Consider the following 25,261-nt stretch of genomic DNA (forward strand, 5'->3'; position numbering starts at 1 on the left):
TGAAGGCTTCCTTTCTATAACTTTTGTCCATTAACTCCACACCCATCCTTGTGACCAAGAAGAATAACACTCTCACACCAAGCATTCCAATAAGTGGAGGGAGCATATCTTTCCTGAGTTCTCTTTCCTTCTGGATACTCGTCCCTTCAGCTTTTATCCCTCGGGCTCCTCAGACTTCCAGTGAGTCTCACCTAGACAAGCTCTAGGTTGTCAGTATCCCTCTTAAAACACAAAGCCCAGAAATGGACACAATCTTCTCAGATTTGTGTATCACATTATGATGTGGTAATTAACCCTGTACCTCCTGACTCATGGCATCTATTGCTACGGGGTAGGGTGAGGACTTAGCCATGGGATGTTATTTAACTGTTTACATGTTTATGCTTGATTTTCTCAATCTCATAAGAAGATTTTCAAGGTAATGCATTGTTTCTGTAACAGCTTCGAGTATATTAGATGTAATTACATAATAGAGCCTAGACATTATTTCCAGGTCTGACACTTGGTGGCTGTGCATACAAACATGTTATTTCACAGTCTCCGGTTACTTGTATATCAAAGGGGAATAATAATATCTTCCAGGATTGTATCATAGGGTTTTCCAATAAAGAATCAAATGAGATGACATTAGTGAAGACATTATTTAAACATCAAACCACAATAATAAATACAGGATATTATTGTTTTGAGTATAGACCAAGGAAAACTCGAGTTTCGGGTGAGTTAAGATAAGAGGATTCATGAACTTAACCATTAGCTCACTGCTTGGCAATAAAAACAGGGGGAAGGTTTATCTGGGACAAATATTAGAAATACTGATGGTTTTATCGTTAGTCATGGGATCTAATTTGGGGAGAAGAGAAGTGGGAAGCTGATAAGATCTTCACATTGTTTTGCCTACTTGTGATGACTCTCCAAAGATAGTTGGAGAGTTGATGAGTTTTTAGTGCCTTTGGTAGGAAAGCCACCAAAAGAGGAGGGTAAATGATGTTTTTATTATCAGGTTCCATGCATGGGAGGAATGAGTGAATTTCAATGGAAAGGGAAGAAAGACATTTGAAAGGAAGAATTTCTACAGGAGAAAAATTGGTATGTGAGATAACCCTAGACATTCTCAATTGCCCAGTCCAAGCATTCTGGAACCATCTGATATTCCTTCCCCTTCTCTTCCTTGGTCACCCATAGTCACTTATTCCCGTATCTTGCTCCTCTTCTTCAGCCTCCAACTAGTATCCCACCCCCAACCGCCCCTCATCCAGTGATCATGCCACTTGAAATTCCACATGTATGTTGCCGTTCTGCTGTTCAGGAAGTGTCATCACAGAAGCCTCAGGCCAGTACTCAGGGCTCTCCATTGCCTTCTCTCATGATTCCTAGGCACCTTTCTGCCCAGTATTCTTTAGCATAAAGCTTCTGCATCAGCCAGCTGACATCCTAGTCATTCTGAGTCCTTTGAGCTGATGACACTCATTCTCACCTCTGCACATCTTCTCATGCTGTACCTGCACCTTCCCCAACTAAACCCAATCAGTTACCAGCACTGACCTGAAATCCTACCCTCTTATAGGGCTTTCTCTCACAACTGAAGCCCTTATTGGCCTCTTCTGCCTCCTCTACTAAGTCTGTACATTGTCATTTCATTATATACCTACCATCTTGTCTGTGGCACCCAATCAAGACTATACTGTCCACTGGGGCAGCTCATTCTTTATATTCTGTGCTCAAATAACATTTGACAAAAGATACTAAAATATCTAAACATAAGCCAGTGAGAAAAATGCATTGCCTGTTTTCAAAAGAAACTAGAAAAAGAAGGACAAAGAGGAAAAAAAGAGTTTAGGCTATCCTTCTGACAAGGGATTAATAGCCAGAATATATAAGAAGTTCAAACAACTCAATAACAAGAAACAAATAATCTAATTAAAAATGTGCAGAAGATATGAACAGATATTTCTCAAAAGAAGATATACAAATGGTCAGTACATAAGTAAAATAATGCTCAATATCACTAATCATGATGTTGTAGGATCGGTGTAATCATGATCAGTGCAAAACAAAACCACAATGAGATATCATCTCATCCCAGTTAAAATAGCTTTTATCAAAAAGAGAGGGAATAACAGATGCTGGCAAAGGCGTGGAGAAAGGGGAACCCTTTTACCCCTTTGGTGGGAATGTATATTAGTATAACCATTATGGAGAACAGTATGGACGTTCCTCAAAAAACTAAAAATAGAACTACCAACAATTCCACTACTAGGTATACATCTAAAAGAAAGAAAATCAATATATTGAAGAGATATCTGCACGCCCATGTTTATTGCAGCACTATTCACAATAGCCAAAATAAGGAATCAACTCAGGTGCCTACCAGTAAATGAATGGGTTTTAAAAGTGGTATACATATACACAATAGAATATTATTTAGCCATTAAAAAGAATAACATACTGTCATTTTCAGCAATATGGATGGAATTAAGATTATGTTAAGTGAAATAAGTCAAGCACAGAAAGACAAACATCACATATTCACACTCATATGTATGTGAGAACTGAAAATGTAGGTCTCATGAAGATAAAGGGCAGATTGGTGGTTACCAGAGGCCAGAAAGGGTAAGGGAGAGGGTGGATGAAAACAGGTTGATTAATGGGTACAAATATATAGTTTGGTAGATGAAATAAGACCTAATGTTTGATAGATCGGTAGAGTGACTACAGTTAACAATAATCTATTGTATATATCAAAATAGCTAGAAGAGAATAACTCAAATATCCAAAGAATAGATGTCATTTATGGTAACGAATATCTCAATAACCTGCTTTGATCTTTACACATTATATGAGTGTATGGCCGGGCGCAGTGTCTCACGCCTATAATCCCAGCACTTTGGGAGGCCAAGGTGAGAGGATTGCCTGAGCCCATGGGATCGAGACCAGCCTGGGCAACTTGGTGAGACCTCATCTCTACAATAAATCAAAAAACTAGATGGGCTTGGTAGCTTGTGCCTGTAGTTCCAGCTACTTGGAAGGCTGAGGCTGAAGTATCACCTGAGCCCAACAGGTCGAAGCTATGGTGGCTGAGTGTACCACTGCACTCCAGCCTGGGCGACAGAGTGAGACTCCAACTCAAAAAAAATAAAAGAAAAAGAAAACACAAGACATTATATGTGTCACACACATCCTGAAACTATGTACATCTACTGTGTATCAACTAAAAAAAGAAAAGCAGGAAAAACAAAACTACAATAAGTAACCTTACTTTTGAAAAATATGTGGAAATAATAAACAGATATCTTACTTTAAAAAAATCTCTTAATTTGAGAGAAGGATGCAAAATGTGAAAAGTGGGAGGTATAATTTCTAAGAAATATCAAATGGGACTTTTCCAGCTGAGCCATGACCCCTATGACAAGTCGTTTACTGGGCACAATGTGAAACCTGACATGATGAAGTCCTGAACTGAGAGCCTGGGGATGGGGAGACAGGATAATCAACCCACAGATTATACTGCACTTAACCCTTCTCAAATCTCTTGTGTAGTTATTACCTCTTTTAAAGTGTAAAACAAGATAAGCCTAGTAGAATACATGGTGCATAACAGACACTCAATTAATATTTGCTCAGTGAGAATGTAAGAACTGAGCCCTTTCAAAAAAGCGGTAGTTAATGAGGTTTAGAATTCCTTAGTGAAGTGTTTGTGAATGCATGCAACCTGGAACCAGGGACCACCAAGGACCCTTATAATTATTTCAATATCTGTGATTCCTTGTGTACATCAAACATTGTTTAAAAATAGAAAAAAATGATGTCTTGTATCCATCTTTTGTAATTCAGTACTTTCAGAATTAATGGATACTAAAAGAACAGTTCATAGTATACGGAGTTCTTGAAAAAAATGTAAAGTTAAAAGGATCTCCTTGGGAAACATTGCCATGGGCTCTGGAACACATACTGTACAAAAAGTTTATCGTCTTGATTCATCTGTTTAGGGTAGTGTGAATAAAGGAATACAAATACTAGCTACCATCTGTTTGGTTCATTCTTTGTGCTAAGTTCCATGCTAAGTGCTTTACCTGTATTTCTTTATCATTATCCCATTATTAACTTACAATCATTTTGGAAAGTCTTACTGTGTCCATCTTATAGGTGATGAAATTGAGGCTGACAAAGGTCAAGCAAATTTCCCAATTTTACATCCTTGTAAAGAGACAGAACCAGGATTTAATCATTGGTCTGTCTTACTCAGAGGCCTGAACTTTTAACCATTGCACACCAGAAGTAACCTGTGCCCCCAGGAAGTCATGGAAATATTCAGGGAGAACAGTGAGTTTTCCGCAGGATGTGGAATATGAGCATCGGTTCTTCTACTTGTATGTTGAAAGAAAAGGGATGTCTGGGAAGGTGAGGACTTGGAGACTCCAGGTAGCAGCCATCTGTTGCCAGTCTATCCAGTATAAACGGCTTCGCTGTAAACCAGATACCTCAGTTTGAGGTGAAAGGGAGCTTCCTTGTAGTTCCTGGTCTTTGTGCCAGGGCAAATGGCTTTTCTGATGACAAATGTGTATTCAGAAAATACACACCTGTTTTCTTTCTTTCTTTCTTTTTTTAATCAAAGCTTCCCAGTGATCTAGAAACAAAAAAATTATTTTCAGCTCTAATTTCCCTTCCTTTCCAGAGATCAATGAGATATTTTGGTGATTGGTGATTATGTCTCACTTTTTCAATTTATGCAGAATGTATTTACTTGATTTCTACTCACTTGATTTCTAGCTCTCCTTGTGTAGACAACTTCCATTAGATGACCAAGTGCTGATCAGTGGAAAACTACACTGAAAGGCAGAGTTAAATCCCATCCTCTCTTATTCTTGCTTTCTCTCTTCTCTCCTCACAGTATCTTCCAATGTTTGGTCATCAACACTCTCTCACCCCTAACGATGGCCAAACATGCCTAATACTGGAAGTGAGGATAGGCCTAAAATGAGTCTTCTTCACACTCGTGAGCCACACCCACCCGTCACTTAGACTTCTGTGGTACTGGCCAGCATCTGGGAAGCTTACTAACATTCATCTCTATTCTCAACACCCAAACCCAAGCAGTCAAATGATTTCTCACCCCCACCTGTCCCTTTAGCATCATTTATGGAACCAGAGCCAAACAAGTAATAACCCAAGTGGACATTCTAAAATTCCTCATTCTAAAATTCCTCAATACCAGTCAGTATTTATTTATGATCATTCTTTTAAGACTTTTCTAGGAAGCAAATATTCTCCTTCAGTAGTGCCTAATTGGGATTTGGCATTCACTCAACTATTTCTTCCTTCTTTCATTCATTCCTCCATATATATGAACATATATATGTACAGTGGAAAATTCTAAGTGTCGAGCATGGTATCTGGTGGTAGTAGGGATGCAGGAAGTCTCAAGTCAGACACGGGTCCTCTGGGAACTTGAAGACTGGTAGGAGAGGTAAGATACACAACTTCAGCACAAGCTAAGAAGCAGTAAGAATCACAGGGAAAGTTCAGATGAAGTGTCATAAGTCTGTTCATAAATGGCTTAAACATTTAGGAACAAAGAAGGTGCATGTGGAGAAATTATTTTGTAGTCTTACTATGGTGGCTATTTTGACATTTAGGTCTCCCCAAATTATTGAATCACTTGATCAATACCTCATATTATTAAACTGCCTGATATAAAATATGATTAAATCTAAGACTATATTAATATGGGTACATAAAGATATAACAAATTGGCCTGATGAGGAACTTGATTAAGATGCTATGGGATCAAAATTTATTTTCCAATAACTCCAGAAATAAAAATAATTTGTATGTCTCAACCAATTTTGCCAGGTGGTAAGACGGAAAAGCAAATGACCACAATCTTGCACATGCAGGAATTTGATTTCCAATACCCAGGTCTTCTTTAAACAGATAATTCCAAACAGTAGGTTTAGGCCTTCACAGCCTCTTCATTTGCCTTTTCCTGGTAAGACTATTTTCTCTTTGTAAAATGTCGTTAAGAACATCTTTAGAACAGAATTACAAATTGGAGTTCTATGGCGGGAGGCAGCTTGAGAATTGATCCATAGAGGTACTTTGTTTGGCCCACAGGGTAATTAAATTTGGGGGAAATTGTTGTTATTACTTAAAAATAGAAAAATTACACATAGAACTCTGGATTTCTAACCACTCTGGAAAAACAGAAAAATCCGGTTACATCTTAACCCCATTCCTCTTGGCCACAATGGAGATGGTCTGAGTGGCAGGTGTCCCCCTGAGACAGGCCGTGCACTGTCCTCTTCCTCCTAGTTTCACTGTGCCCACTGCACTCACATATGCATGCTGCCTATCTGGTCTCAATAAACTTTGGGGCTACTGAGTCCTGTCTTAAGGTCTGGAAAGAGAAAATCATTAAGCTTTTGGTGCCAGTGATTTCCTGGCCCTATGGATACCACCGTGAAAACACATCTGGGCTGAGATGCAGCAGAGTCTCCCAACTTCTAGAGGAAGGATCTGTGGCCATCTTGAAATGAGGAACTGCCCAGGGGCAAAGCTTTATCTACGGTGGTAGCCACATAGTGACCCAACACACCCTTTCTATTTTTGAGAAGGGAGTTACTCTGGGGCTTCCCAGAGGCTTCTCTGCTCCAGTAAGCCTTCTGCTTTTTTAACCAGAGAGGAAGAACACCTGGCAATCCATCAGTATGGCTCTCTCTGCAAACCTCGGCCTTCCAGGCTGTGCTGCAGGGATGTACAGACGTCCCACACCATCATGCAGCACCGCTTATAACTATTCAGTTTATGTGACTATAGTCATTCGAATACATAATGATATTGGTAACAACAACTGGTATTTATTGAGTGCTTTTCTTTTTTTTTTTTTTTTTTGAGTTGGAGTCTCACTCTGTCACCCAGACTGGAGTGCAGTGGCCGCTCCCGGCCACCGCAGCCTCAACCTGCTGGGCTCTGGCAATTCGTCCGCCTCAGCCTTCCAAGTAGTTGGAACTACAGGTGCGCGCTACCACGCCGGGCTAATTTCTGAATTATTGTAGAGATGAGGTCTCGCCAAGTTGCCCAGGCGGGTCTTGAACCCGCAGGCTCAGGCAATCCACTCACCTCAGCCTCCCAAAGCGTGGGATTACAGGCTGAGCCACCGAGCCCGGCTATATTGAGTGCTTTTTATGAGCTAAGCCCTTTCCATGCATTAGCCCATGAGTCCTTACAACAACACTGAGTCAACTCCTCTTAGCGTCTCCGTTTTATAAATAAAGAAACCAGAGCTTAGAAAGGTTAGGAAATTCTCACGTTCCCACAAGTAGTAAGTGATGGGGCCAAGGTTTGGCTGGATATAATTTTGATGGTGGACAGGTGAAGGGAGAAGCATCGTGCATGGTAGGCTAGGCGCTCTCACACACATGGCTTGCACTAGTCCTCCCAATACCAATCCCCTGTTAAAACCTGAAAGACTGAGCGACTTGACGAAAGTCCTATTGCTCATAAGGGCCAGTATCTGAACCTGGTGCCAGATTCTCTGATTCCCAGTCCTGTGCTTCTCCCACGACAATTGCTTGCCTCAGTGGGTCTGCTTGTTCCCACTTATTAGGACAGAATGCATATTTATGCACAGCTTTCCAGCCAGTTAGCTTTCCAATTGCAAAATAAAACTTTCTCAGTCATAAAATAGTCTCAGTCAAAAATAGTCACAAAGAATCAAGACTGAAACCTGGACAACCTGGTTAAAAATAAAGTATGTAGTGGCATGCGGCCTGAGAGTCGGGATGAGATCAATCACCCCCCGAGAACCAGCTGTACTTGAAAAGAGATGGTATTAGGACAGGCTCATAAAAAGAGAGGAATCTGCCATTTGAGAGCCAGGTGAATGGGCAAATGGCCAACCTCACTGCTCTCCAAGTAGAAAAAAGTACCAAGAACCTACTCAGGGCTCAGAAATGAGAGGCGACTGAACTCCACTGTCTCCACCGGACTGAAAAGAACAATGCTCTCCTTTTCCAACCCCACCAGGCATTCACATCCCTCAACTCATCCCAAATGCTGAGCTGGACAGGAACGTCATCACGATCTCAGGGCCAGAATAAAGAACTAAATCAGCATTTGTTTACTAAGGTGTGCGTGTTTGTATGAGGATAACATGACTCTTGTGTGAATGGGGGTTGCTGAGGATTGTTCTCCTTCTAGCCACAGTACCCAACAACATCAAATATGCCTCGGGTGACTCTATCTGGAAGATCCCTGAAGACAGAGGTGTTCTAGGAACTGATGTGTTTCTTAGGTTCCTTCCACGACCTTTGATTCTCAAAGTATGTTCTACAGACCATCAGTTCCATGAGATGCTTCTCAGAAAAAGAAGGTTTGTAGTTAAGTAGATCTGAAAATAGCTGTATTTTCTATTCCCTTCTTAGAGATTTACAGCGAACATTAAAAGCTCTGATAACTCCTTGGTTTAACCCAGTGCTTCTCAAGTGTATTTGGGAAAGACAGCATATTTTCTTTTACTTAATTCTTATTCACATCTTATGAAACTAGTGTTTTTGTTTTTTTAGGAACAGGTTCTCACTCTGTCATCCAGGCTGGAGAGCAGTGGTACAATCATAGCTCACTGCAGCCTCAAACTCCTAGGCTCAAGCCATCCTCCAACCTCAGCTTCTAGACTAACTGGGACTGCAGGCATGCACCAGGATGCTTGGCCTCAGGAACTAGTGTTCTTCAGAACACATTTTGGAGCAACTCCCTAAAACACTGCTTGGAAGAGACATAGTCTACTGAGTAAGCTCTTTCATGGGGAGCAAGGGATAAAGAAAATACACACGAACATGTAAAATTTTTTAAATTACAAAATGGTACACAACAAAATATAAGACATGTACTTCCTTCCCATCCCAGATTTCAAATATTATTCTTCACAGATAACTAATATCAATACTTTCTGGTATGTTCTGTCAAAAATGTGTGCATTGGGCCAAGCGCGGTAGCTCAAGTCTGTAATCTTAGCACTTTGGGAGGCTGAGACGAGTGGATTGCCTGAGCCCAGGGGTTCAAGACCAGCCTGGGCAAATTGCTGGGACTTCGTCTCTACAATAAATCAAAAAATTAACCAGGCATGGTAGCACGTGCCTGTAGTTACAGCTACTCGGAAAGCTGAGATAGATGGATTGCCTGAGCCCAGCATGTAGAGGCTGTGGTGGTCGTGAGTGAGCCCCTGCACTCCAGTCTGGGTGACAGAGTGAGACTTCAACTAAAAAAAAAGAGTCAGGGTCAGAAGTGTGTGTGTGTGTGTGTGTGTGTGTGTGTATGCGTGCGCATTTATACAAGTGGGAGTATTTAATGCATGCCATTTCTCCCTGATTTTTCATTTGAACAGCTTCCCACAACAATCTTCCCACAACAGCATGTTGTGGGAAGCTATAGAGGAGCTATAGAGGAGTCCATTGCATGGATGCACCCCTATTTTTTAAACTAATCACCTGTTGATAGACAGGTTTTGAGGGGGATATTCTCATACAAAAGCCTGAACTTCCAGGTAGACTCTAAGGTATGTGGGCTGAGTCTAGGCTGTGAGAGACTAAGGCCTTAAGTCTTTTAGGGTCTTGACTGGCCACCCCAGGTCTATGTCTTAGCATGATCAGTCAACCTACCAAGATGGAGAAAAGGAGGGAGAGGCACATTTTGCTAGAATGTTCTCTCTTAACACATTTGCTTTGCTTCGAATATTTCGTGAACTAAGCAATTCTCCCTCAAACATGAGATAAGGTGCCCATTAGATGTATAAAGTAAACCTCATGGCTGGACTGTTTCAACAATTTGAACAATCTGTTGGTTGTCATCTCAGTTTCATGAAGCGTCTCTTCTTCCCAGTCCATTTTTATAGCATGTCTTTATCACAGGGTTGATGAGTAAAGAAGAGACACCTTCTGCTCTCTTTCCTCTGTTTTCCTTTCTTGTCAAGTAATGAGAACATGTTACAATGGCTTTGTCACTAAAGAAAAACCAACTCAACCCACTTCTGGAAAGGAGGAAAAAAAAATGCTTCTGCTCTGAAAGACAACGAAAACAGTTTTCTGGGTCAAAATTAAAACTCAGGAGTTAAAAGCAGAGTCCTATCTGGCAGAATCAAGTTTGGCTCCAGGAGTCTGCAGCCCTTAGATCAGTGATCTAGAAAAGACTTTTCTCCAAAAGTGAAACTGTGAAACTTCCCGGGCAAGCCTGGCCCTTCATGTTCATTGTGAGTAAGGGGATACCCACAGAAAAACTCTCCTTCAGTTGTTACTGACTCAAGGTCAATAGGCTTAAATATCACCAGCCTTATCTGGGGGAAGCTTGGGATCTCTTAGTCATTCTGGTCACACTTCTCACTTTCTGAGAAAGGGGGCAGAAGCTGTTCTTTTGAGAGAATGTTCAGCAGGCACCTGCATCCATCTGTCTTCTTTTCCATCAGTCTTCTTTTTTCAGTTTTCCACTTATCAATAATCATTTCTGACTGGTAGTATACCTGGGGAATACACAGAAGCAAAAGCAAACCTGCTCTGGAAAAACAACTCCATAGCTCCAGCCACATGGAATTCCCACAGAGAAACATAAATCTCCCTGGAGAGTTTACAAAACAAATTTACAAAACACCAAAGGAAAATATCCGTTGTGAATGAGTCAGTAAATAAAATAAAAAGAATAATTAGGTCCCCCAAAACTTGAGAAGAAAGAACAGTTGTAAAATACTAATAAACTATTAAGTTTTGGTGTGTTCAAGAGATAAGAGAAATAAGCTTATAACAAAAGAAAATGAACCAAATAAAACTTATAGAAATGAAAACATAAGGGAATCAAAGACTCAATGAATATGTTAAACAGAAGATTACATACAAATGAATAGGAAATTGGTAAACTGGAAGATGGATTTGAGGCAATTATACATAATTCAGCATGGATTAAAGAATAAAGAGAGATAAATTTAAAAAATGGTTAACAGACATAAAAAATGACAGTGTCAAGTATGTATACAGATATAACATAATAGGAGTTCTAAAAGAAGAAAGCAGGAAGACTGGAGGAAAGACAAGTTGAAAGAAATGAGAATTTTCCAGAATTGGTGAAAACTATAAATCTTTATATTGAAGACAAACAATGAATTCTGAGCAACAGAAAGAAAATAAGTTACCCTCTAGTCATATTGAAGTGAAATTTCAGAATAAAAATTCTTACTATTAACCAGAGAAATTCATATTATTAAGGATAGAAAGAAACGAGACCAACAACAGACTTGTCAACAGCAGTAACAGAAGCACTGAAATGACATTGAAAACTGCCAAGCAAACATCATTATCAACCTAAAATTTATCAGTTAATTTATCACTCAACCTTGAGGTAAAGACATATTCAGACAAAGACTGAGAGAGTATATCCATTACACACCCTACCTGAAAATTTTTCTAGAAGAAGAACTTCTTGAAAGAGATTGAACCCCAAAATCCCATCAAAAATTGTGGGTGCATGTAGTAATGATTAGCAAATAAACTTGTAACTGATAGCAATGTATTTTTAAATAAGCAAGTTAAAATAAGTATTCACTATTAATAATAAAAATACTGAGGGAAGAATTTAAATAGTAGACAATAATGACATATAAAATGGAGAGGTTGATTGGAATTAGGATTTTAAGAAGTTTGTTATTCAGAAGAGAAGTAAAGTTGATCTTTAAACTATGTTAACTTCAACTCAAGAACACACACACAAAAACTTAAGGATAAATTCTTAAAGAGTAGAAAAGACACATAGAAAAATGAGGAATAAGGAAATCTGATAAACTCAATAGGAGGATATAAGAGAGATCAAAGCAGTAATTACTGAAGAGGAAAACAAAGAAACCTCTTTTTAAAAATTAAAAGGAGCACATTACTACAGGTGCAGTAGAGAAATCTGTAAGAGAGAAAACCATAAGCAAATACTATGAAAGATCATTTCAAACTTATTGCTTACAAAGTATTACTTGTGAAAGTATTAGCAATTTTGAAAAACTATATTTGAGACCACAGATGAAATATAATTTCTTAGATAAATCGCCAAAAATGAAATAAAAATAGAAAAATCTATTTAGCACTATAATGTTTAAAGAAATCTTCTCTCTTCCTTTTTCATTCTTTTTGTGCACATGCTAAGTAATCTTCAACAAATAGATAATCCACATTTTATACATGGCATCTCAGAAAGTAGAAAAACAGGGGAAAAATTCAGATTTAGTTCATATATTTACATATAACCTCAGTAATAAAACTAGACAGGGAGGGTCCCATCTAAATATAGTTTTTTTAGAAATTAAATTAGAGAGAAAGAGGGAATTCACGTCCCCAAGGTAGATAAGGGGGCCAAAGCTTAAGAAAACATGACCTGGTCATAGCTCAAAAAGCGCATGGCCACACCATAGCTCAACAAGGCAATGGCAAGTTCAAATCTTTAATAAAACATTGCAAACTAAATGTTGCATGATTAAGTGGGGATTAATCCCAGGAATGTAAGGATAATTTAATGCTAAAAATATTTATCAATGTAGTTTAGTGCATCAAAAGATGAAAGAGGAGTTCACATATTTATCTCAATAGATGAATAAAATATGTTTTTTTAAACTCAACAATCAATCCTAATAAAAACCTTAGTAAATGAGTAAATGGAATTTCCTTACTCAAATCAAGAGTGTCTACCAAAAACCTTTAGAAATCATCATTCATTGACTGGGCTTGGTGGCTCAGCCTGCAATCCCAGCGCTCTGGGAGGCCAAGGTAAGTGGATTGCCTGAGCCTGAGGGTTCGAGACCAACCCGGGCAACTAGGCAAGACCTCTTCTCTACCATAAATAAAAAATCAGCTGGGTGTGACAGTGCATGACTGTAGTTCTGGGTCCTTGGAAGACCGAGGCGGAAGGGTCATCAGAGCCCAGCAGGTCGATGCTGGGGTGGCCATGAGCATGCCACAGCACTCCAGCCCGGGCAACCGAGTGAGACTCCAACTCAAAAAAAAAGAATTATATACATAATAGTAAGTCATTAGAAGCAGGTTTGCAAAAGTTGGAAATAATAAGAATGCCACAATTATACTTTTTAAACATAGCATGAGAGGTTTTAATCACAATAATAAGATACTATGAATAAATTAAACATTTAAGGACTGTAAAAATATTTTTAAAACTCCTTACTATTCTCAGAAAAAAAATCATGTGTATTAGTGCAGTCCCATAGAACATTTTGCAAAAAGGGTAAAAATTCAATATTTTCACTATCCAATATGGTAGCAAGTAGTCACATGTGGTTCTTGAGCATTTGAAATGAGACGAATAAGACTGAGGATCTAAACTGTTTATTTTATCTAAGTTTCTTATTAAGAAGCCACATATGGTTAATGTCTATCATATTTGATAGTCCTGATCAGTGTAAGGTATCTAAGACAATCTGTAAACTTACTTGCATTAATTAAAAAATTACCAAGTTTACTGAATACAAGATCAATACACACAAATCAACATTGTTCTTAGAATTAGAAAACATAATTTTACTTATTTTTAAAAAAATTTTATTAAAAAGATGTGGGGTACAATTCAGGTTTAGATATACAAATGGTCATTGCATAGGTAAAGTTGGGGCCTCACTTTTGTCCCCACGTCACCTAGGTTGAGATCAGGTACTCTTATTGATGAAGTGTGCCTCCCATCCTCACTCCCTCCCCTGGCAGTTTCCCACTATGGCCAATCCCCTTCTTATAGCATTATGATAATTGTCCAGGGTCCACTTATGAGTGAGGACGTGTGGTACTCAGTTCTTTGTTTCTATGATAGATTGCTGAGTATACAGACTCTAAATCCATCCAAGTTGCTGTGAAGTTCATAATTTTGTCCTTCTTTATGGCTGCGTAATATTCCATCATGTATATGTACCACATTTTTTGATCCAGTCTATTTTTAATAGGCAGCACAGTTGATTCCATGTTTTTGCTATTGTGAATAATGCTGCAATAAAGATGCATGTGCAGGTATCTTTTTTATGGAATGATTTGATTTTCTCTGAGTATATTCCCAAAAGGGGGATTGCTGGATTGTATGGGAGGTTAATTTTTAGATCTTTTGGGAATTGCCACACTGTTTTCCACAGAGATTGTACTAGTTTATACTCCCACGAACAGCATAGAAGTGAAAGCATAAATTTAAAAAGATACTGTTTATGTGGAGAGAAGAGAACTCTAGCACACTGTTAGTGAGAAACGTTAACTAGCACAGCCGCTGTGGAAAAGAGGGGTTCCTCAAAAAATTAAATAGAGCTACCATATGATCTAGCAATGCCACTACTGGGTATATATCCAAAGGAAATGAAATCAGTTTGCTGAAGAAAGATCTGCACTCCCATTTTTATAGCAATATTATTATGATACCTAAGATACAGAATCAACCTAAGTGTTCGTCAATGGATAAAGAAAATATTATATATAATGGAATACTATTCAGTTAACAAGGAATAAAATCCTGTGGCTTATGACAATATGAATGAGCATATTACATTATGTAAAGTGAAATAAGCCAGGCAAAGAAAGACAAATACTGCATGATCTCACTTATGTGTGGATTCTTAAAAAGCCAAATTCATAGAAGTAGAGAATAAAATGGTGGTTACCAGGGACTGGTAGACTGGTATCCAGGTTGCCGGCGGGGTGGGGGTTGGGGGGAGATTGGAGGAATATTGGTCAAAGAATACAAAATTTCAATGTGACAGGGTAACTAAGTTCAAGAAAACTTTTGTACAACATGGTAACAATAGATGATAACAACATATTGTATGTCTGAAAATTGTTGAGACTAGAACTTGTGTTCTCACCCTTCGAAAAATACGGTATGTGAGGTAATGTGCATTTGTTAATTAGCTCAATTTCACCATTCCACAATGTATACATATTTCAAAACATCATGTTGTACACCTTTAATATATGTGATTTTTATTTGCCAGTTTTAAAAATTAATTTTTTAAAACTTTAAAGTGTACCATTCACAATTATAGCAAAAACTGTTACCTAGAAATATATCTAACAAATGATATATATGATTAATACAAAGCAAATTATATAAAACTTTAGTAAGAAGTACAAAAAGTAGACTTGTAAAGGAAGATCTGTTTCACGTTCGTTGATGTTCAAAAATTCAATATTCCAAAAATGTCAGTTTTATCCAGAATACCACATAAATTCAATATGACTCCAGCCAAAATCTCTGTGGTGCATTTATGGAACTTGATAAACTGATACAATTCATATGGAAGAAAAAAGATTGAAAATAGTCAAGACAATATTGAAATAAAGGACAAGTATGAGAAAATAAAAATTATTTAGAAAGTGATTATAATAACAATATATGGCTTTGGTGCAAGTTTGGACAAGTAAATCAATGGAATTGAATAGTTCAGACATAGAACCACATATATGTGTGAACTGGTATATGATAATGGTGTCATCAAAATCAGTGGAGATTAAGAAAAAAGATAGACTTGTCAAAAATGGTACGGGAACAATTGTCTATCTTTCCAGACATTGATAATAGACACCTACTCCACATAAATACCAAAATAAATTCTAATGATTTAAGACACAAATATCAAAAGCAAAACATTACTTCTTAATGAGAAAACACAAAATATCTTTAGTGTCTGAATTTAAAATAAATACAAATATCCTATAGCCATTAAGAAAAAGTAAAACATCCCAAAGAGAAGTGTGCAGAAGATATGAGCAATTCCCAAAAGATGAAACTTAAAGATTTAGTAAACATATAAAAAGATGATTACTACCCTGGAACTGATTAAAATTATTAGTTAAATTATATTTTCTCTCTCAAATGAACACAATATGAAAATTGGATAGTATCAAAGGTAGTTGAGCATATAAAAAATGGGAACTCATATGTTGCTACTGGTGGTACAAATTCAAAACCACTTTGGAAAACAGTTTTACAATACACATGAAGTTGAAGATGCACATACCCTGGCCTTCTAGTTGTATATTCAGACCCACTTCTAGGTGTATATTCAAGAGATTCTTGAACATGTGTTCAAGGAGACATGTATAAAGATGTTCAGTGCAGCAGTGTTGGTCATGTGACCAATAGCAATCAACCTAACAGTTCACAAGGGAGATGGATATATAAACCAGTAATACTATACAATAGTTAACATGAATTGACATCAACATGTCCCAGAATAGATACATTTCAGAAAGTGACTTTGAAGGAAAATTGCAGAATTTATGCAAGCTTTGAAGTCACGTATGTAAACTTTAAAAACATAAAAAGAAATAACATATATTGTTACAGAAGGCAGTAGTAAAGTTCTAAAGTACATATGGGAATCATAACTTTAGCATGGTGAAGAGAAACCAGAGAGATTTGATTTTAATCCCAGCTTCATCACATACTTGCTTGTGGGCAAGTCACTTAACCATACTAAGCTCTGACAGACAAACCATCCATGGCCAGAATCAGCCAGATCACTGTTGAAAACAGAGGTTTCCAATCTATCATCTGTTGGCCAACTGACAGTTCTAACTCTGTGTGACCTTCAGTCTTGAGCACCACAGGCTTGGAGAGGCAGATGGCTTTGCAAAACGATAAGCTGGAAAAACCAAGCAAGGAGGAAACAGAGGAGAGGCGTGGGTCTGTTGAGTCAGAAGGTAAGATAGAGAAGTTATAGGGTCTCTTGAAACCCACTTCCCTATAAGTCTTTGCTCTGAGCCTAAATGGTACTAGAGAAAAAACACAGTGCCATGCATGCATGGTTCATCAAAGCCATGAAGACGTTGCTGAGCCAATGCTGAACCTTGGTGTTACAAGAGGTTCAAATGTGTTTGCACGTGGTAAAGAGATCCCAAAACTCCCCTTGCTGATCTTCTGTGAAATGTCCCTGCCACTATCATGTCTATTCTGTATAATCATCTTTTGATACCACAAATGTCTAAGGTATTTTAGGCTATAAAATTAGGCACATTCTCTTGGACTTTCACAAGAAAGGAATAAATTCTCATCAAATGATGGCATATAAGGATTGACGTCAAGTCTAGCTCTTGCATTCAGGGGCTGGTGGCCATGGGTTGAGCCTTGTAATTATGTTACACCTGTTTCCACATCTGGCAAAATAGGGTTGGTCACCATCCTTTCTCTCTCTCTCTTTCAGGAAAGATATAAACAAAAACAGGAAACTAGATGAGCAAACACTCTGTGCTCCTTGGAGGAAGAGCACAGTGGAAGCTCTGTGTGCTCAGAGCAGGGCTGGTTCAGAGGAAAATGATGCCCCAGTGCCTCAGTTACTTCATCAATAAAAAGGACCAGTGACATCTGCCCGCCCATGTCTCAGGGCTGTCCTCCAGTACCTGGAAATCCCAAATAACATAGTAGACCAAAATTGACCTGGATTATACCCTGCAAAGTGAACGCCTCCTTTAATCTGGTTTAAGAACTTTCTGATTTTACTCTGAATGCTGTTCATATATTCTTTTGTTTTAAGAAGTTCCCCAAGATAGAATAGACCTACTATCATATCTGAACACATTTTGTAATAAGAAGTTTAAAGCCTTAGAATGTCTATAGCCAGCATATCTGGCTGAGACTCCTCTAGGAATGGAATGATGAACTCTGTGACCTTGGTAAGGAGGGACACTTGCTCACCAAGTCCTGAAGGAAGTCAGCAGCAGGAAGAAGGAAAGACTGCAGGGTCTGAAGTTCCTCACGTATGGTCAACTGACCGCCCCGTCCTTTCTTCCTCTGTCCTGCACTTACCCACTCCTTTGTCCCCTCAGTAGTCTGTGTTCCAAGATAGCTCCTTTCTATTTTCCCTCAGGGCACAGACCAAGGGTACTCTTTTTAGCAGAAATAGTTGTGTGTTTTTTCACTTTTGGAGAGGCCAAAAATTAAGCCTCTAATGTGGAAGCTTGACAAGAGAAGAAAATAATTTAGGGTCTTTTTCTACTGCTACCTACTCAATGTTACCTACTCAAAAGTCCAGCCCTGGAAGGATGCCATTCCACCTCAGGAGGAAATGTGGCTTCTTGCTGGGCTGTTTCCTTCAGCATCTTCAATAAAATGAGTTCTGTGCCAAAGAATTCTGAAAAGCTTGAAGAGAGAGGAGGGTAGATAGAATAGCAAGAGTGAACATAGCCCCTGTGGGAAATGACTCAAAATGACTATAGATTTTGCGACGTTCAGTCCAGGAAGAGATTTTAATTCAATGCACATTTATGAGGTCCCTTTTGTGTATGTGCAGACATTGGTTGCAGTTGCTGGGGAAAGGCACCTGCAGGATGCCTAGGAGGAGACAAAGCAGCTGTTTTCCGATACCAGAAGGACTCGCAAGTAGAATAGGGAAAGGCGCTGAAAGGGGGAAAGAGAACTAGCATTTAACGAGTGTTTCCTTTGTCAGGAACTTCACATGTAATGTGTATTTAATTCTCACAATGATACTATGAAGTGTTATCTCATTGTGAGGAAACTGAGAGCATGGAGGTCAAATGTATTGCCCCGGAGCCTTATAATGTAGTCAAGTAATACAGCAGGAAGCAGGTGGGCCGTGTTAGTTCTCAAGAGGGTCTCTGCTAATGCAGCTTCTGCAATTTAACATCCCTAGACCACGAGCCCAAGTGCAGGGGCTCTACAGATTCCTGTGCTCTGCCTTTACTTCACACCTGTCCACCCGCATGGAACAGTCTTTTTGACTCCAGAGACAGTAAAGACACTGGCTTCAGGGTATAACTAATGGTCTGATCTCATCAGCAAGCCCACCCACTAAACTCGCATGCTCACAGGCAAATAACAGCTAACTCATGGCTCCAATCTATAAAAACGTTGAAGCAGAGGGAGTCTGATTTAATATCTATGAAAGACATTCCCTCAGGGGATTCCAGCAATGGATGGGAAGTGGTATGGAAAGTGTAGACTCTAGAATTAGAAAGAATCTCTCTGAGCCCTCATTTTCTCCAGCTGTTTATGGGTGATAATGAAGACTTCCTAATGTAAAGATTAAGCAAATGTAGCTAAAGAACCTAACATATGCGTACATAATATATGTTCTCTACCCTTGCAGGTCAATGCTTCAAAATCTCTTCTGTGTGATAGGGAAGATGCATTGCAAACTTTTCTCTGACACTAGTAAAGGTGAAAGGCCTACCTATCCCCAAAGGCCAAATTAGAACTAAGTTTCTGGCTTAAGAGTTATTGTCAGTGTTAGCTGTAGTTTATCAATAATTTTTCATGGACTTTCCCTTCCCTTAAAGTAGTCCTTATCAGTCATTTACTTCTTGGTGTGAATGAGTGTAAGATGCTTCCCCTAAGAGCAGTTTTTGAAATGAGAAAAAAAAAAGGTATCAGACTTCCGATCTCACCAGTTTGAATGACTAAGTCCTACAAGTCCTCTGTCATCTTTGTTATGTTCTTTTCCCCATGCCTTGTAAACAGACAAAGCTCTTTACTATAAAAAGCAAGGCAAGATGCACATTTTCTAATAAAGCAGAAACTATTACTTTGGATAACCTTTGAGCAAGCCATATAGATTTATTGGTTAAAAAATATTATGTTTGTGCAGAAACTTCTTGTTTACACATCTCCACAAGCCTCAACAAAATTGAAGATTATAATCACAATAATATATTTCATTAGAGTTCACTTTACAAAAATATGTACAGTGTAAATATAAATTATTCCTTTTAGGAAATGATGGATTTTAACCAGGAGATACAAAGTTTAATCTTTTTAACATACTATATTAAGATATTATTTCTTTAGCTCCACCTTGAATACTGGGTCAGACACACTACTAGTTTTATGAGAAGAACAGTGAATGGCTGAAAGGAACTTCTACCTTCACAACTCAGATAGCATGGGGTTATGAAAGAGGTTCATATTAAGAAATAAAGAGGGTTTTACATTTTTCAGTTCCAGGAAAAGGATGTTTCATTCACTTCCTTCTCTGTTTTCTGCAGAGTGCTAAAAGTTGTAACTACATTTGCTTCATTTTTCTGCACCACATGTCACAGTGGTGCTATGTCAGTCTGTATGGAAAAACTCATGTCAAGAAACATGACACAAGGATTTTGGTATTGCTGAGAAAGATTTTCCAGTAAGCAGTGAATGGCATCAGAAGAATCATGGACTTTTATTTTCTCTCTTTTCCTTCTAACCCTCCCCACCAAATTATGAGAGCAAGTATGGCCAGAGCAGCCAGGGAAGGTGGCGAGGACAAGAAACTGTCCATAACTCCCCCGCCCAAAATTGAGTGAATCGGGTAGGAAGAAATCCTCAGACCAGAAAACTTATGACTCTCTCTTCTTGTTATACTAGTTCAATTTTTCTGCATTTACATTTGTTTTTCATTCTTGGCCTAGCTGATGCATTCTAAACTTATTCTTCTAAATTATTATGTATCTACCCAAAACAAAAAAACCTTTTAAAATGCAAAGTTTATAGATAATTCTCTATAATCTTAAGAAAAATGAAATTATTTACACCTGGAGTAGGAGTAGGAAATCTTTGACAAGATTTAAGAAAAACAGCAACAATAGGTTTAAATCAATAGTTACCAGGTGATAATAAATTACTATTCATTAATGGCCTGGCTTCAGCTAAAATTTCAGGATTTAGAGAATACTATAACATAGAGCAGGATGAAAGCCTAGAGCCCATACCGCTTAAGTAAACTTTCCACTCTCTTGGTAATAGCTGAGGAAATCTCTAGACAAATCCTTGAGAGGCTCTTAGAATTAGTCTTTCATCTATACTTAGAAAGTTACTGCAACTGTCTAATTAAAGACCTTTAGAGAGTACCTGAGTTAAAGAGAGGGGGAAAAATGCAATTTCTAAATTTATTAAACTACCTAATGCAATTTCTAATTTATTAAATATCACATGATCTGACAACACAATATTTGCCAAGCACTTGCTATAATGAGCTGCTTCTTGTCATCCAGTGCTGCCACCCCAGTGCTTGGGAGAAGTAAGCAGAGTACAAATCAACTAACCGATAAAATAAGCTTCCAATGACTAACTTTTAAAGGGGGTACCTGGTCCTAAACCAGGGGAGATGAGGACCAGTAGGAGGCCCAAACTTCACCTGCACATACATTACTTGTATACATAATCCTGACTTGTACCTCACATCTCTATAATAAAATAAGGTAAAAATAATAAATAAATCAATCACAAAGCAATTTTAGAGTCTGATTCAATATCTGAAATAAAGAAAGCACCTCACTTCTTCCCTTCTATCCCCAACAACTTTTGCAGATAAATGCAATGAGTAAATGAAAACCTAGTATTACGGGCTATTAAATAGCCAAACAGCCTCTAGTAAATTGTTGCTTCCTGGAAGAGATAAATCTTATAAGTAACCTAAAGAAAACAAACCAAAACAAAACTCGCCACTACCAGCTTGGCAGCAAAAGAGGCATTATTGGGTCAGAATTTAGGAAATCAGGAAATACTTACGACCATGATGAGCGTGCCCAAGAACTCAGAGAGTGTTTCTTTCACTAAGCTGCTCTTCAGGATCAGTCTCTGCTTGAGGCTTTTCCCCTTCTTTTTCTTCTCAGGTTGCATTTTGGGGGTTCTCTTTGGGCTCTTCTTTCTACTGATACCTGCCTGTTCTGTTCCTCACCTTCACCTGCACACGAAAATGGAAGTTTTGACAACTGCTCACAGATTCCTGGAGATGTCTGGAGAGAATCTCTGACTGTACAAGTGCTGTCCCAATTAGAGACTGTGATTTAATCCTCTTCTGGTGGAACTGCCATTCCCTGTCCACTGTTATTTGTTTGAATTAACGAGTTAGAACCTGAAATCCCCTTTGTGACCCTTCTTGTGCCTGATAGATTAATCATTACCTGTATTCTCAAGGTATTTTTTCCTCTGTTTTTTTTTTTTTTAAGAGATGAGAAAGAGATGTGCTGATCATGTTGCCAAACCACAGCATTGGGCCTTGGTCCAGAAGAGATTTACATATTACACAATTGCAGGCTTCTAATTTTTTTTTCCCTATTCAGAAGTGGGTGGTTGGGTGTAGTTTAGAATTGTCAAATCAGGTATAGATACATCCAGTGTAAACAATTTTCTGAAGAAGGTTTTTATGCAAACTGGAGAATTTGAAGAAAACTTAGATTTATCATCCTACAAGATTAATCACTCTTGTTTTCTTCCGATCTCATTTCAGTCACTTCATGACACCAGTCAGAGGTTGGCAAGAATCACTGTGACCATTTCAGTGATGGAGAAATTAGTGCACACAGAGACCACTGAAAGCTTCACACTGAAAGTCTGTAGGACAGAATGGGGTCACCTCCTCGATTACTGAAATTGAACTTCATCTGCTGAGGATAGTTTGGGATCCAAGAACCAGAAAGATGAAAGTCAACTGCTTGAGTTTCTTCTGAAGAAGAATTCCAGCTTGAAAATCAAGTTATTCTCCTTAATTTGCCATGGAATACTTAGGCAAAATACATGGAAGGTAAACAACAGCAGCATGAAATTCTATCCTGTATAGAGATGACAGAGCCATAAAGAGATCAGTCTGAGTGTCTTCCTAATTAAGCAAGAGGAGTCAATGCACCTAACCAAGACTCCTAGGTTATACCATTTAAATTTGATGAATCAACATCCTTTGAGCCACAAACTGTATTTGGGACCAGCTTCTCATCCGGCCAAATATTAAAGTTTTGTTTTTCAAAACCGGTTTGTCTGAAGAAATAGAATACAGCATTAGTTTCTAAATACCAAGGCGATCCCACAGAATTAGTACCCATGCTGTGTGCTGACTCCCAAACCTCCCGCAGAGAAGCCACCTCTGTGTCAGGCCCTCTCCCTACCTTTGCAGGAGGCCCTCAGTTACTTCCAGCTGGGGAGACAGGCGGGAAGGGAGGAGAGGACGTGGATAAAACAGCTGATGACTGTGCAAGGGCCGAAGAAGGCTCCTGATCTGTAGGTACCATTTAGAATTTAGACCTAAAGAAGTTATGACTTGCTCAAGGCCACCCCATTGCAGAACCAGGACAAAACCTCAGCATTTTAGCTTTAACTCCTGGTTAAGTTATCACGGATACTATCGTCTTGAGTTGCCGATGATTGCACTATTCCCAAGTCCCAGTGGACAGACCAGAGGAACAGGACTTTATTACTGTGACTCCAACTAACAACACACAAGAGTGTTCTCTTGTCTCTTCATTTGCTCATCTGACAACAATTTATTGTATACCCATGGTGTGCCAAGTGCTACACTTAGCAACATCACACATGTTTCTTGCCCTTCATGGAGGCTGAGTCAGGTGAGGGAGCCAGACAAAAGTAAAATAATCTCACATGCACAAATATAAAATCACAACTGAAATGCTCTAAAGATGGGGGCTGAATTTCTATGAGCTAATGTAACAAAGGGATTTTACCTTCTCAGCGAGAACTCTGATGGCTTCTCTAAGAAAATCATGTGTGAGTGAGATCAGAAAGAAGCATAGGGGTTAACTACATGAAGTGAAAAAGGAAGTGTATGTACAAAGGCCTTGGCGGGGGTGGGCATGGGGAGTAGGGCACAGCATGATACCTATCAAAGAATAAGAAAAACCCACTGTGAGTGGCTCCCAGAGAAAGTGAAGGAACACAGCACGAAAAATGAGCCCAGCTAGGCACAGTGACTCACACCTGTAATTCCAGAACTTTGGGAGGCAGAGATGAGAGGACTGCCTGAGTCCAGGGGTTCAAGACTAGCCTGGGCAACTTGGCGAAACCTCGTCTCTACAATAAATCAAAACAACTAGCCTGGTATGGTGGCATGCACCTGTGGCTCCAGCTACTAGGAAGGCTGAGGTGGAAGGATCACCTGAGCCCAGTATGTCAAGGTGGAAGGATCACCTGAGCCCAGCATGCACTCCAACCTGGGCGTCAGTGAGACTATGATTCAAAAAAAGAAAAAGAAAAATGAGCCCAGAGCTGTGGCAGGGGTCAGGCCCTACTGAGCCTTATAAATAGTGTAGAAGAAAGGGCTGAAAACATTGTAAATCATTGAGGTGGTTTAAACAGGAATATGATATCATCAAATATGAGTTTTGAAAATATCATCCTAGCTGCGAGGTGGAGGGGATTGGAGAAGCCGTGGAATGGACAGAGGTAGCTCTGTTTGAGGGTATGGTAGAATTTCAAGACAGGGTGGTAGCTTTGACAATGGAGGCATGGAAAGATTCACAAGTTCTTTATATCTTAAAAGTGGAAAGACTTGGTGGACTAGATGTGAGAGATGAGGAGAAGAGACTCATCAAAGTTGGTTCGTGGGTGACTAGCTTGCTGGGGAAGGCGGTGCTAAGTTCTGGGGAGGACCAGAATTGCAGGGAAGGTCATTAATTCTGCTTGTGCAAAGTTGAACCTCAGAGGCTTTTGAGAGATGTAACAAAGGAAGTGATACTGGTTCAGATATGGAAGGAATGTCTGTGTGCTCATCAAGGTGATGACTGAAGCCAGGAAAAAAGAGGAGGCTCCCTAGGGAGAGGGTTTGAAGAGACAAGAGGTTGAGCTTGAGATACTGAACATTTCATGCTTAGGTGAGGGAGGGCGATATCTTCATTATTTCTTTATTCTACCTTCAGGTGACAGTCACACTTCTTACCTCCATCACCACAAACAGCCCATCATCAAACATAGCTCACTCATACTCCCCAGCCAGCTATCAAACAAAATGGCCAAGCACATCTGAAGAAGGTAAGCAGTGAATAGCATCTTTCCCTTCTTCCATCTGAAAGTGGCTTTTGTGAATATACCTTGCCTCCAAAATTGTAATCAGAAGCATGGGGCTGCTTAATTTCTTTTGTTCATTCATTCAGAAAAATATTTAATTGAGTATTTACCATGTGTTAGGCACAGCATTAAAAAGTAGGGATCTGAAAATAAGGACAACAGGTCTCCACTATTAAGGAATTCATAGTCTAAGTGACAAAGACCTCGAATGAATACACCATATAGTAGAATAGAACTAATAGAACCAAAATTCCAGATATCACCACAAGGATATCCGAGAGGTCACTCTGGACTTGCCAGTAAATTGACTCATTCTGCTATCAACAGTTCTAAGGCACCATCCTAGGCAACATAGGGAGAACTTTCTCTGTAAAAAAAAAAAAAAGCTGAACATGGTAGCACACACCTATAGTCGAAGCTACTGGGAAGGCTGAGGCAGAAGGATTGCTTGAACCTAAAAAGGTCAAGGCTC

General features: G+C 39.0%; 1 protein-coding gene across 3 annotated transcripts in view; it reads right to left on the reverse strand.

Annotated features, from left to right (window-relative positions):
- AQP9 (aquaporin 9) overlaps positions 1-22,006 on the reverse strand; it is a 46,204-nt gene extending 24,198 nt beyond the window's left edge. For 2 of the 3 annotated variants that reach the window (XM_008048132.1, XM_021707489.1), the window contains exon 1: positions 21,505-21,929. In XM_008048132.1, the coding sequence (XP_008046323.1) occupies positions 21,505-21,615 (111 nt within the window). In that variant the 5' untranslated portion in view covers positions 21,616-21,929. Of the gene's footprint in view, positions 1-21,504 lie in introns of all 3 variants that reach the window. The other variant, XM_008048203.1, reaches the window with a different exon arrangement.
- Between the last annotated feature and the right edge of the window lie 3,255 nt (positions 22,007-25,261).

The sequence above is a fragment of the Carlito syrichta genome, unplaced genomic scaffold (genome assembly GCF_000164805.1).
Source record: "Carlito syrichta isolate Samal-C Ts95f unplaced genomic scaffold, Tarsius_syrichta-2.0.1 Scaffold4872, whole genome shotgun sequence".
Classification (NCBI taxonomy): domain Eukaryota; kingdom Metazoa; phylum Chordata; class Mammalia; order Primates; family Tarsiidae; genus Carlito; species Carlito syrichta.